The following is a 14201-nucleotide window of genomic DNA, read 5'->3' as shown; positions in this document are numbered from 1 at the left end:
GGTAACCTACAACTTATCGATGAAATACTTTCGAATATGTGCGTAACTGCAGCTTACTCCACTAGAAACAAGAGAATATAAGCACATATGTCATGCATGAGAAGCATATATATTTTTTGTTGTCTGTTCTTATTATCACAGGCACTTTCCTTGACACTTAGAAGCTTAATATGGAGCCTAACGTTTCGCAAAGACTCAGCTTCCTAATACATGAATATTTTTGTAAATGTAATAACTTTTGGTTTACAAGCGGATGTGTTGAAGATTCTTGCCGTTTGTAGCTCAGATGCAGCAACAGTTGTGGAGTTGGTTTCTCCTTTGTGGGAAAGAGTTTTATTGCTTTTGTTCTTTTATTACCACTTCTCTGTAGTTTTTTCCTTCAGTTTCAGTTGTGATGGATTATCTAGTACGTTAAAAAAAGTAGGTATTGTGTTCCATATGTGTTTCCCATGTTCCACATTCAGTAATTTCACTGGAAGTCTAGTGAAGATAACTTCACATTCCGGAGTAAATATATGATGTCTTTCTGCAAAAGGTCAGGTCTCCTGCTGTTCACAAGCATTTTTTTGTTCTTAAAAGAACACCACTTTCTCCAGGAAATAGCTGTAAGTTACAAGAAAATCATGAATGAACTGCGTGTTATGTACCGGTTCACACCTCCTATGGTCCTTAGGAAACTCCCAAAAAAGACAAATATGCTGTCTTCTTCTTGTTGTTACTGCAACTTATAGGGCTAAAGACGCTCCCGTTCGTAAAAGCCATTCAACATACCAATACAAGCAATTATAATTCCTTTTCGCTTTCACAAAATTACGCTGAACTCAGCAGTGTAACTATCCAGCCGACTGGCGTGCTGTTACAACAGTGAGTAACAAGAAAGAGAGGTACTGTCGCGGTATTTATGTGTGGCCGGCCGTAGTGGCCGTGCGGTTCTAGGCGCTGCAGTCTGGAACCACGAGACCGCTACGGTCGCAGGTTCGAATCCTGCCTCGGGCATGGATGTGTGTGATGTCGTTAGGTTGGTTATGTTTAACTAGTTCTAAGTTATAGGGGACTAATGACCTCAGAAGTTGAGTCCCATAGTGCTCAGAGCCATTTGAACCATTTTTAGCCATTTGTATGTGTGTAAGTCTTTCTAACTCGTTCGTATCGATCTGGCGGTCGACGTCATCACAATCCCGTAAGCATCGCTTTGACATTGATACACTTTGACCAACTGAAGCGGGTGTTCAAAGCATAATTAAGGTTATGTTTACATTCGATAATGGCTGAAAGTGCGCACTAATATACGAAATATACAAGAAATATGAAGTTCAGGGGTAAGATGACGGAGGTGTTATGTATAAAGCAGTTTTCAAGTGAGTAAAATGAAATTAATGAGATACCATTACATAATCTATATGGTAGGATCTTTTATTAATTCTTTCTGGACAATTCTTCATAACAGATATAATCGGAGCCCTGGCAAAACTGGCGAAAGACTGTAAGTTGCGAATAACACCGGACAAGATATTTTTCACTGTGTCGGATGGTTCAACTCTGGAGCGACCATTGGCATATTGTATAATAGAACAGGCCCATTTCTTCAACGAGTATACAGTGGTCGGTGTCTCCAACACACACAATATGATATGTTTAATTTTTTCACCAGGTAAGAATGCCGACAGTAAATATTTTTACAATGACATTTAATCAGAATGTTAACAGCAGTTCCCTTGTTTCAGACCTATTGGCGCGGGCTACGGCCAACTTGAGGACATCAGCGAGTACTAAATCAGTGAAAATGAAACTGACGAACAAAATGTCACCTTGCCTCACTTTTGAGATAGAATCGGTAATTCAGAAAACTTTTCGCGTTTGTTTTCTATGACTAATAATGATGTTCTTATTCTTAGTTTCGAAAATTTGTCACGTAAATGTTTAAGAGTGTGTGTTGCAGAGAGTATTGTAAATGTAATCCGGTCCCTTTTTTTTCTAGGGACAATCACGGCTTTGTGTACACGACATTCCTGTGACTGTTGTCCCACGGAGACAGTGGGGGAGCCTTGAAGACCCTGTCCTGCCAACTTTTGATGTATGTCACTGCTTGTTCCATTTCCAACTTATTAAGGTTGAGTTAATTACAGCATTTATAATCAGCTTTTCAGTTTCGTTAAACCTGTTTGCTCGTAAAAGAATCAGAAATGTCACTAAATAATTTCTGAATGACTGTAATTTTATTGTATTATTTTCTCAGGCTTTAGAAATCAGTTGTATTCAGAGAGTCATATTTTAGTTCCCTTCAACTATTTCTATCTTATTTGTGTTGTTTATTGTCATTGTGTCCATTGGAAGGAACGTCAACAGGCTGAGAAGATGCCTTGACAAATGAGTTAAGCTCCACGGATCATAGCATTATGTTCTTGGCATTTGGATTCAGACATCAATAGCATGCCGAAAGATAAATCTGTGTGATGATACTGAGATGAACAATGCGCATAATAGTTGTAAGTTCAAACAGTCCTTACTGCAAGTAATTTAATGAGGGCCAAGAGGAATGTTAGATACGAGTTGTCAACTTTGCCTAGTGACGTAGCTTTAGTGGCCGCTGTCACGTCACCTTTTCGGCGCATATACTCACAGTTTTATTGTTAGTTGGAAGGTAACAGTGTGGTTGTAAGTTGGCAAAACCAACAAATGTGATTCTGAAAACACCTGGTTGTGGCAACAGACTGGTCTGTTACTTTGCGACATTTGTCGTGTGTTCCCTATCTCCTTGATCCATGCCAATGACTCCTATCAAACATTCCTGTTATCCATTTGCTGATTTATTATGTGGCCCAATTATTTTATCTCCCCTAACATAATGACTAGTCTAAATGATTAATGGAAAATCTCATATAAGATGTGAAACAAATACTAACAAAGAGATAGAGGGGCTGGCCAGTACTTACCTTAGCTCAGTACAGCCGATAGATACACACAAAACAGAACTGAAAATTTACATTCCTAGCTTTCGGAACTTTGTTCCTTCATCAGGGAGGAGAGAGGGGAAAAAAGGGAAGAAGGGAAAGTGGATTCAGTTACTCACAACCCAGGTTATGAAGCAACTACCCTCCCTGTTTACCTTTCCCTGTTGCTTCATAACCTGGGTTGTGAGTAACTGAATCCACTTTCCCTTCTTCCCTTTTTTCCCCTCTCTCCTCCCTGATGAAGGAACAAAGTTCCGAAAGCTAGGAATGTAAATTTTCAGTTCTGTTTTGTGTGTATCTATCGGCTGTACTGAGCTGAGGTAAGTACTGGCCAGCCCCTCTATCTCTTTGTTAGTATTTATAATGACTAGTCTGTAGCAATTAAATTGAGGAATCTCATCTTTATGAGAATAGAATGCTGTACAGGTGCAGGCTATGTCACTGACTAAAAAGCCCTAGATATTCGGAATAAATTGATGTTATTGCATTAATTTTGTCAAAATAGCTGCTCTGTTTCCTTTGACTGAGTAGGTGTACTAGGTAAATAGCAAAACTTTAAAAAGTAAAATAGAAATTGACAAAATACATCGATAGAAATACCTGTTCAACCCTACTTCTGTTTAGAAATGTCTCTTATTCCCACTGTTTTACTGCACCATGTTCCGTTGCATTACAAGCATGAAGTAGTGTGAGCATAATTCTCAACCACAATACATAAAATACATAGCATGTTGCTGGTGTAAGCAGAAATAGGAGTCGGCAGTACAGCGAGAGCTTCTTATTAATTCAGAGGGCTCTTGCCTTTGGTTAATATATACCTTGACTTTTTCCATATCACTGAAGATTTTTCTACTAAACTTAATCTAGGTGGAACACAATGAATAAAGTAATTAATTTACAGACAATGGAAAATCCAGGATAGAACAACCATCCAGGACTGGAGTAACTGAATCACATTCTCTGCCAGGGTTTCTGCCACCTCTCATTGGTATTCCACTGCCCACTGAACCCACACAATGTCCTTCTCCATCCCTACATAACCCATGCTCCGAAGCCCTTGCCTCATGGTTCCCTGTAATAGACCTTGATGCAAGACCTATCCCATACATCCTCCCACCACCACCTACTCCAGGCTGGTCACAAGCATCAACTATCCCATCAAAGGCAGGGCTACTTGTGAAATCAGTCCTGTGATCAAGAATCTCAGCTGCAACCACTGTGCTGCGTTCTTTGTGGGCATGATAGCCGACAAGATGTCTGTCCACATGAATGACCACCAACAAATTGTGGCCAGCAAAAAGCTTGACCATCCGGTTGGTGAACACACTGCCCAATACAATGTTCTTCATTTTAATGGCTGCAACACAGCCTATGCCACTTGGATCCTTCCTACTAGCACCAGTGCTTCTGAATTGCTCAGGTGGAACTCTTTCTGCAGTATATCTTACATTCCCATAACCCTCATGGCCTCAGTGTTTTTTAGTCATTGTCCTACAACCATCTGTTCCCTACTCTGTTCCCACTCCGTCAAAACTCCTGAATGCACCTAGCTGCTGTACCCTCCCACAAGCAGCACTTTACCATGCTCCACCCCTACCGTGCTATCCATGCCCATCCCACCCCGGCCTCCTCCTCCTCCCTCCCACCACCCAGATTGATTCTCCCATCATGTGCTGCTGTTTGTAGTCTGGCCCAGCAGCCAGACACACTGTTTTTGTTTTGTGTGTGTGTGTGTGTGTGTGTGTGTGTGTGTGTGTGTGTTTGTTTTATTTTGACTAATTCCTGTGGAGGCCTTTCTGGCCGAAAGATTACTTGTTTGACAGTCTTTCTGTTGTGCTTGCCTGCAACACAATATTTCTGCTACATTGTTAATTAATTTATAAAGACTTGACTTGTCTAAAACAAACACCTGTACACCTGTGTTTTGGTGGCTGCCTACCACAAAATATGCGTAATCTAGCTCAAAAAGTGATTTCTCTGAAACTAGCTAAATTTTCAGTCTTCTTTTTGTGCCTTTTGATGATTCAACACCTCAGCTATTCACAGTTACTTTTACTTCTTAAATGATTTATATTGTTTTGATGCCAGACATGAAAAATCATCTACACTTTAAAGCTTAGTTTGCGTAGAGCTGTGTAGCAGTTAAACATTTAGAAAAAACATGAAGTAACCTGTAAAAATTGGCTGTTTCACTTGATTCATTTTTGCATCTACATCTATACTCTGCAAACCACCATCAGGTGTATGGTAGAGGTTGCATCCCATTGTACCAGTTATGGTTTCTTCGTGTTCCAACCACGCATGGGAAAACTGACTGTTTGAATGCCTCTGTGAGTGTAGTAATTATTGTAATCTTATCATCATGACCCCTGTGTGAACAATACATAGGGGGTTGTATTATATCATTAGAATAATCCTTTAAAGCTGGTTCTTGAATATTTGTTAATAAACTTTCTTGGGTGAGCGTACGACTGTCCTCAAAAGTCTGCCAGTTCAGCTCCTTCAGTATCTCTGTGACACTCTCCCACAAAGTAAACACACCAGTGACCAATGATGTTGCCCTTCTCTGTATATGTTCAATATCCTCTGTTAGTCCTATTTGGTACGGGTCTCACACACTTAAGCAATATTCTAGAACCAGTAAAACGAGTGATTTGTAAGCAATCTCTTTTGTAGACTAGTTGAACTTCCCCACTTATGCACTTCTTTGTATTGTTCTAATAATAAATTTTCTTGCAATGTAATGCAGCTCAAAGGCAAATTTATATCCTTTTATGTAGGCCTACTGACTTTCTAATGAATAGTAGGCTAGTAAGATATGAATTTACACCATCAGCTATAGTAACTAACCACACTTAGATCGACATAATATTAGTTATTTGGAGATGATGAGGCTCACACAGATAGAGTATCATTGAAGCTGCATCAAACTAGTCTTCATACTGAAGACCACAACAGAGACACAACATGCCCGTATGCTCTATGATGGTGGATTTTAACGTTTAATTTGCAACAGCCTTGCGGTAGTATTTATTTACAATGCTTTGGTTACGGCCGTCATTAGACCTGTAATTAAGATCAAGGTTAAGTATGTGTTATTACATGTCGACATAAGTATGAAAAGTCTTAATTACAGATTCGATTATGGCTTTCACCGTGATCATGGACTCAATTAGGAAATTTATTTCTTTTATTAATAAATTCATCATTAATTTCTTGGTCTGAAAGGAACGAAACACAGATATTACTAAAAACAGTGAGTTGCTCTTTACTGAAAGTTTCTAACTGATCCTTTACTGGTACAGTAGAGCCCTGCTATTTCGAGGTTCTGTGTAATTTGAGCTGGTCTTAATAAAATTAAAATTTTATGTAGAACTAGAGTAAAAGTCCGTTTTAATACGTTGGCGCATGTGCATATTACACACTTTCGAATGCATTACATTTTGAACTTACTTTCAATTTTCAATGTACAGTACAGGTAAAACTGTCCCACATAGAGCTCTCGTTCATAACGCACAGAAACAACCTTAGCCTCAGGGTGCTAATGCATTTCTATAACTAATGGACAGGTACCGTTAGGTATTGAGGAGTGGGATGCTCTTTGTTTGTGGAACCAACACTTATTGAGACTGCTTGACAATCAGATGTACAGTGCATACCATTGCTACTGTTGTACCTTACTAGCAGCAGTGTTCATTAAAATACAGTATGCCTAAGTAACAATACAGTAAACATTTTACAACATTGACTGACTGTTGTTTTATGTACTGTAGTTGGTTGTGTAGTAACAACAGCACTGTCGTGAACCCATCTGTCTCACATTAGTTTTTTATGTATGTACAGTGTACTGTATGCATGTAACTAAATGCTTTTTAGAGTTTTTAAGTCACACATTGCAATGAGTGGTAGATGTAAGAGAAAATTTGAGCCATTGAACGTGAAGTCAGTAGAGCACTTTCCCGCATAAGGCAAAGGTCCCAAGTTTGAGTCTTTGTCCGGCCCACAGTTTTAATCTGCCAGGAAGTTTCATATCAGTGCACACTCCGCTGTGGAATGAAAATTTTATTCTGTGAAACTGGATGCTTTGAAAGGACTAGACAAAAGAGAAATATGAAAAAGTCTTGTTGCTGTGGAGTTGGTGAAATGACAGTTGGAGATTGGCATAGAAACAGAGACAAAATTGAGAAGTTTTCATCAAGCAAGTGTTTTATTTCATCATATGAGGAAGTCAGTGTAGAAATCTGAGTATGAAAAAAATGAGTGAAGCTTGTTTCGTTTTTACCCAACAAAGACGAAACAGAATTCTAATTTCAGGGCCTGTTCTGCAAGAAAAAGCTGAATTTTTTAGGAGTGAGTGAAAGGATGGCGAAGAAGATTTTACTGCAAGTTCAGGATGGTTGTAGAAGTGGAAGAAGTAATATGGCATAAGGAAGCTTGAAATTTGTGATGGAAAACTTTCTGCAGATTCTCAATCTGTTACAAATATTTGTGAGAAATTAAGAAAGATCATACAAGAAGAAAATCTTATCCAATCAACTGGATAATTGTGGTGAAACAGGGCTAAATTATATAATGCTTCCATCTAAAGCTCTAGCCTCAAAAAAAGAAAAGGCTGCCCTGGGCTACAAAACACTTAAAGGAGGTTAACAGTTCTTGCTGCATCAAATGCAAATGGAGACCATAAACTGAAGCTGCTGGTAACAAGGAAGCCTCGAGCTTTAAAAAATATCACTACTTCTGCATTGCCCATTACGTATGTTCACCAAAAATGCTCGGGTGGACAAAAATATTTGTAACAAGTGGTTATATGGCAATTTTGTTCCAGAGACTGCCTTAGAGAGCAGTCTCAATACTTGACAATATTGCTTCACACCCTGATGAGGAAGAATTACAATGTGATAGTATGTCCGCATTGTTATTATACCCCCCTAACATGACAAGTTAAATGCAGTCGGTAGACCAAGTTGTTTTACAGTGCTTGGAAAAAGGTATCATCATCATTTGCTTCAGGTGCTTCTACAAACAACAGAAGGTGAAGGAACCATCAAAGAACTTCTAAAAAAACTATGATAAAACATGTAGTTTACAGGATAACTGATTAATGGTCTGAAATAAAGGCGGAGACATTAAAAAAGTTTTGGAACCAGATTTTATGGAATGAAACAGATACCTACATTACAGACGAAGATGAGCTACGGTTGGCAGAACTAAAGACAAAGCTTGCTGGATCTGAAAATGTGAATGCGTTGATGTTTCAGAATGGATGAACAGTTTGAAGTGACCAATCTTGCAATTGCTGAAATGGTTAGTGAACCTGCAGAAGACAATGGCGATCTGGAATTGCACAAAAGAAACTGTACCAGTGATCACTCACACCAAGGGTTTGGCAGCATTAGATGTGGCACTGTGTTATATCGAGGAGCAAGCAGTAGCTACCCCCACTGACACCATGCTTCTTAGAAAACGGCACAACATTGCTGCTAAAAAATGAGGCTCTATTTTAAAACAGAGGACAATGGACTGTTTCTTTAAAATGTAACTTACATTTTTGCAGCTTGGAAATTTGTACCTTTACATGTACATATAATACAGGTATGAACTGAATTGTTTTTTTATTTTTAATCATTATTGTCCTCATTAAACTTTTATTCATGATTTACCCATTGATTTAGTGATAGTTAACTGATTTTTGTAATTTGAGGCAGTCTCAGCCTCGGTTAGCTCAAATTACCACGGGCTTTACTGTATTCCTCCATAAAAAGAAAGGGAGAAGTAGGGATGAACCACTCCTTCTAAATTATCAGCAAAAACAAAACAGAAATATCTTTACTCTCAACAGAATATCCAGCTGTGTCCTGATCCAAGTCAGAGCAAACCTGAAAATTGTGGCATCACATGTTGGCTTTGAGCTGTGACATTTTCAAACTGGTGGACATCCTTATTTCAAGCTTATACAACATCGTGACCATGACATCACTCATTAGACACACAAAAAGACACATATAATACAAAATATAAATTGCAGAAGCAAGATGAAACTAACAGGACAACCACACGAATTACAGGATTTCTAAAATATGTGGCAGTCCTAATAACAACGAAACATCAAAACAGAGACTAACACAAAAAAGAAGCACACCAAATCTTCAGCAACCAACAAAACTGCACTAAGAAAAACCTGAAGACAAAAAACAAACCAACAACAAAACTGGTGTCAGAAATTTCCCTCGACCTTTATAACTCGAACAAAGTCCGCTGTACCATGGATTGATACGCAGCTCCAAACAGTTGTACCAGAAATTTCGCTTGACCTGTAGAGCTCAAAATGAAACTCACGATATAGCTAAAATAATAATAGCGACCAGTTGCATTCCATCATAATTACCTTCAACTAACAGTGCAACCCAAGAAATGCATAAAAAATTGTGTTAACACTAGTTTTGATACACAAGAAGTACACAGTTATGCGCATATACTATACGTATTGCAATAAAAAAAATAGCATATAAATGTGCTTCCCATCCAAAGTTAGCTGACACGCAGATATAAGGGTACCAAAAATGTTTCAGCACAATCTTTCAAATGGCCTGTCTCAACCTCTCAAACCAGGAAACCATCCAGATACAATGCCATACATTGTCCTGCTGATCATGTCATATCCTGATTAAAGATGCAGCAACTCAAATGTTCTCCAAAAATGTACTACTTCACATACTCAGAAATTAGACCAAACGACTGTAGAAATTTAATATTAATCACATGCCATCCCCCATTGTGGCATGCAGAGATCCACTCATGTAATACATTGTTACATCCACAATTAACAAAATATGATACACGAAATTAAATGTCTAAGCATGAACTACATACTGCACTAATGATTCTAAACCCAAAAATGAATCTATTGCCCAGAAGTGCCAACATCAAAATAACTCTGTAACAAACTGCCTCAAACTCTTCCAATATTATTCTCACAAACAGCACTCAAGCAGTCCAATGAGTCATTAACAGGCTCACAATCAATTTAAAAACAAATGTCCCACACAAGGAAGTGCCGCCACATATTCCAACACACTCTCTACAAATACATTTCAAACACACCGCATTGCCATGACATTACACAACACAGTTAAATCACTGGTCAAAGCAGACAGGTGGTACTGCAAAGTTTGGTTGACCCCAAATAAGTTGCTGTTGCAAATAAGTGTACATGGCAAACCTATGAAAGTTGTTTGCACTGCAAGAGACATCACGAACATGAAACAAATGTGAAAATGCTGTTCTGTTTTTACGTTGTCAGTCTCAGTGAATGAGGTTGGAGCGTGGGGAAAATGAAATACACATTGGTTTTGTATATTGAAAATGTGTGTATTTTAGATCTTTTAACCTCATTAATGTCTAACAAGATTAGTAATGGTACTGACAACTCTAGCATTGAACTGGCTAATATCAGCTTATTGTCATTAGCCATCCAGTTTGTATTCACAAGTGCCCTTAATATATAGTAACTTGTTGAGCAACTACAGTTTTGATCTGATCTAATATTGTTGCACAACAATTGTACTGAAAACCATTTACAACAAAAATAATTGCTTAAGGAGCTTCAAATACAAGAAACTTCATGATTTCCTTGAAACTGTGTAGATAAATCTCTATGTGCATGAAACTGCATTTAAACTGCACAAGCTCTATTGTGTTATTTCTTTTTCCCCCCTTACATTGTGAGTGTCATGCAGAACAACACTGGAAAGCTATAGACAAATCTCAATGTACAATCTGTATGCCTGCTCCTCAAACTTGTCAAATCTTGAATATTACATAAAAGTGATCACAACAGAAACTCTGACATAGTGTTGTACAACTCCCAGATTAAAATAGTCTGTGGCTAGCAGTTCATGCTTCAGCTGATACAAATAATGATATTACCAACATTACAAATTACACAAACAGTAAATTTTCTGAATTTTTTTCATGTAATGTTTAAGCTTAAAACTTAGTATCTGAGCATGAAATTTCTTTTATGTGAAGCAATTGCATATCAGACATGGCATAACTTTTACTTCACAGTCAATTGAGGAATATATTTCAAAGTTCTAATTTTATTCTTTACTGCATTGAAAATCCATTATTCATTTGGACAACTTGTATATTGCCTATTTCAGCATTTACATGTTCCTTTTTTAAATTTATTTACGAATTCAGAAATATATAACTTTTGCGTCCTCAACATGAATTTTCATTTCATTGATATTGTAGTATATTTACCTTTAGCCCTTTACTTAGTATTCTGGTTTCCTAACATGACTGCATTCTTTCTACTTGTGAAGCCACTTTTTGATGTGTTTGTGCTCAATGCTACTGGCAGCAATTTGAAGATTAATGGTGGAGAACTACACAGTTTTATATAAATTTCATTTGCAAGGGAATTCAATAACATTATTTCAGGAAATTCTAGGAATGAAACTTGATTTAAAGGTCAGCAAGGACATATTTCCCCCATTGTACTTGAATTTTGATAATTTCATAGTGCAAATAAGTTCATTTTTAATTAATTAGTCAGCCAAAATCTGGTCACATTGTGATAAATTCGATTCTTCTTCTTCTTCTTCTTCTTCTTCTTCTTCTTCTTCTTCTTCTCTCTCTCTTTTTTTCCCCCCACCCCACATACAATGATTCAGAAACAAATTTCTGTCACATTTGGAAAGAGCTATATTGCTGGCAGTTACATTGACTTTACTTCATGGTATCCGATTTGTTAGGTAATTGATGAGCAGTTTTCTCATGGATATTGGATCATGCAAATGACTCTCAGGTTCTTATAGACAGGACATTCAGTGTGCAAATTTTTAATTGGCTTTGTGATGATAGGTTAATAAAACAATTAGTGAAAGTTGAGTGTGAAGAGAACAGCAAACAACTCTGTTCTTGGAAAATACGTTGCACCATTGTTGTGTGAAACTGATGTGACATAAAATTACTGGTAATGGCTATATAGAATAGCAATAGGTTTAGGTATGTTCATTTTTGGATATGCTTTTTAAATAAATATCATGCCAAAAGAACCTTTTCTAAGTAGAATCTTTAAGGATTTTTACTGTGCACATCACTCTGGATTTCAAAAGTCTCATATCCCGAAGTAGCTGCTGAGCATTTATCATCATTCATGATGGTAAATGACATGTGTCGATGTTTACTACATCCACACTATTCCTTAAGTTGATACACTTATCATAAATGATCCTTGTAAATCTGAATATGGCTCTCTGTGGAACACATAAGGTAGTGCTGAATGGTTGGTCCATGAAGTGCTTATTATGACAGGAGAAGGGTTATTGGTTATGATGGCAGTTTCTGAAGACTATAAGCTCTGGTGCTTCGTCTGTCATCACTGGCTACACTGCTGTGGAATTCCTTCTTAAAGAGACTCAAGACTCTTGTTGAATGGAGGAAAGTATCAACCATCTGTTGAGCTTACCTTATCCATAGTGCTAGATAAGAAACACACAGTCTTGTTCCACCAAATGGTTAAAAACTTGAGAATGGTTCAGGAAATATGATATGGCTATGCCCAAGCCAGAAGCAGCATGTCTAACATAACACATTTACACTAATATCTTTAGCAAGGATTTCATACACAATTAGCATTGTTTTGTGTTTGCCAAAGACAAAAACAGATATATTTCTAAGATACAGAAAAAATTGGAAACTTTATATCATTTTTTAGTGCTGTATATGACTTTTGTCAAAGTAAAAAAGTTCTGCTGAAGTACAGTTTTACAGTTGGCACCAGTGTAACACTAATTGTTAGATGAATCTTGTATACCAACACATCTTGAGGCTCTCATAGCCATACTGGAAATATTTTATGGGAGAGTGTCTGCTATTTCCCCTGTTTCCCCAGGCAAAAATATATACTACTAATGAAATCTGACAGTATCTGGTTGCATATTCAGTTATACAAATACCTATTTACTCAAATGAGCTAACAAGTACAATTAATTACATCATGGACCTGCACAATTGTTTGAGACTCATGTAAAGAAGAAATTGTCATGTAGATGGTAATACGAGGGCTATCCACAAAGTACATTACGTTTTGGAATTAAAAATAAATAAAGTATTGGAAATTTTTTTTTATTATATACAGAGGAAAGCCACACTTAAATACTACTTTTCTACATTGTTGCCGTTTAAATTAAGGCACTTACCGTAGCGATGGACGAGCTTGGAAATTCCTTCATCGTAAAATTCGCCCGCCTGTGCCTTCAACCACGTGGTTACCTCTTCTTGAAGCTGTGCGTCGCCATCAAAACGCTGCATAGCCAAGCACTTCTTCATTGCTGGGAATAAGTGGAAGTCGCTCGGTGCCAGGTCGGGACTGTACGGTAGATGAGGAAACGACTCCCACTTCACGAGTGGCATTTGCCGTGTGGCCCCGGGCGTTGTCGTGAATCAGCAAGATCTTTGAGCCCAACTTTCCCCTGCGCTTGTTTTGTATTGCTCTTCTGAGGTTGTGCAGAGTTTGGCAATACCTTTGAGAGTTTACTGTAGTGCCTCTTTCCAGGAAATCCACAAAAATCACACCTTTTCTGTCCCAAAAGAAGAGGTAGCCACGTGGTTGAAGGCGCAGGCGGCCGAATTTTACGACGAAGGAATTTCCAAGCTCGTCCATCGCTACGATAAGTGCCTTAATTTAAATGGCAACTATGTAGAAAAGTAGTATTTAAGTGTGGCTTTCATCTGTATATAATAAAAAAAATTTCCAATACTTTATTTATTTTTAATTCCAAAATGTAATGTACTTTGTGGATAGCCCTCGTATTTGGTATAGCGGTGTGGGGCAACAACACATTGTCATCATTAGACACTGTGTTATTAATGTCACCCATAACTGAGTCAAGCTAGAAACTGTTAGTGGCCTTTATAAAGAAAACAAAGCTCCTTGCACAGGGAAAATAATTTTGGTTCTGCACACAAAAGATGCATTTTACAGTGTCTGCTATTTTTTATTCATACATTCCATATTTTATGTTGCTCATATCACAAGGAAGAACCTTCAGGGATATGAAATTAATCATAAACATAAAAAAGCAGTTTTTAGATTTAATAACTAACGTTTTGGACTTCTACACTCTGTACATACTCATGCTAAAATGATGTATGTTTGAATAAGCTGCTACTTGCTTGCTTACAATAAAAAGCTTCTGTTTCTCCTGTTAGTGTCTCCGGCTTGATACTTACGACATTTGT

At 37.7% G+C, this 14201-nt stretch overlaps 1 protein-coding gene across 1 annotated transcript in view; it reads left to right on the top strand.

Moving 5' to 3' along the window:
• Nucleotides 1-1207: 1207 nt before the first annotated feature.
• LOC126418955 (checkpoint protein HUS1-like) overlaps nt 1208-14201 on the top strand; it is a 39349-nt gene continuing 26355 nt past the window's right edge. Inside the window, exons 1-4 of the mRNA XM_050085998.1 lie at nt 1208-1358; nt 1448-1651; nt 1725-1834; nt 1979-2074. Of these exons, the coding sequence (XP_049941955.1) occupies nt 1307-1358; nt 1448-1651; nt 1725-1834; nt 1979-2074 (462 nt within the window). The 5' untranslated portion in view covers nt 1208-1306. The remainder of the gene's footprint in view (nt 1359-1447; nt 1652-1724; nt 1835-1978; nt 2075-14201) is intronic.

This window comes from Schistocerca serialis, chromosome 9, assembly GCF_023864345.2.
Source record: "Schistocerca serialis cubense isolate TAMUIC-IGC-003099 chromosome 9, iqSchSeri2.2, whole genome shotgun sequence".
NCBI classification, from domain to species: Eukaryota; Metazoa; Arthropoda; class Insecta; order Orthoptera; family Acrididae; genus Schistocerca; species Schistocerca serialis.
Note: the sequence above shows the minus strand (reverse complement) of the source record. Positions and strands in the feature narration are given on the sequence as shown.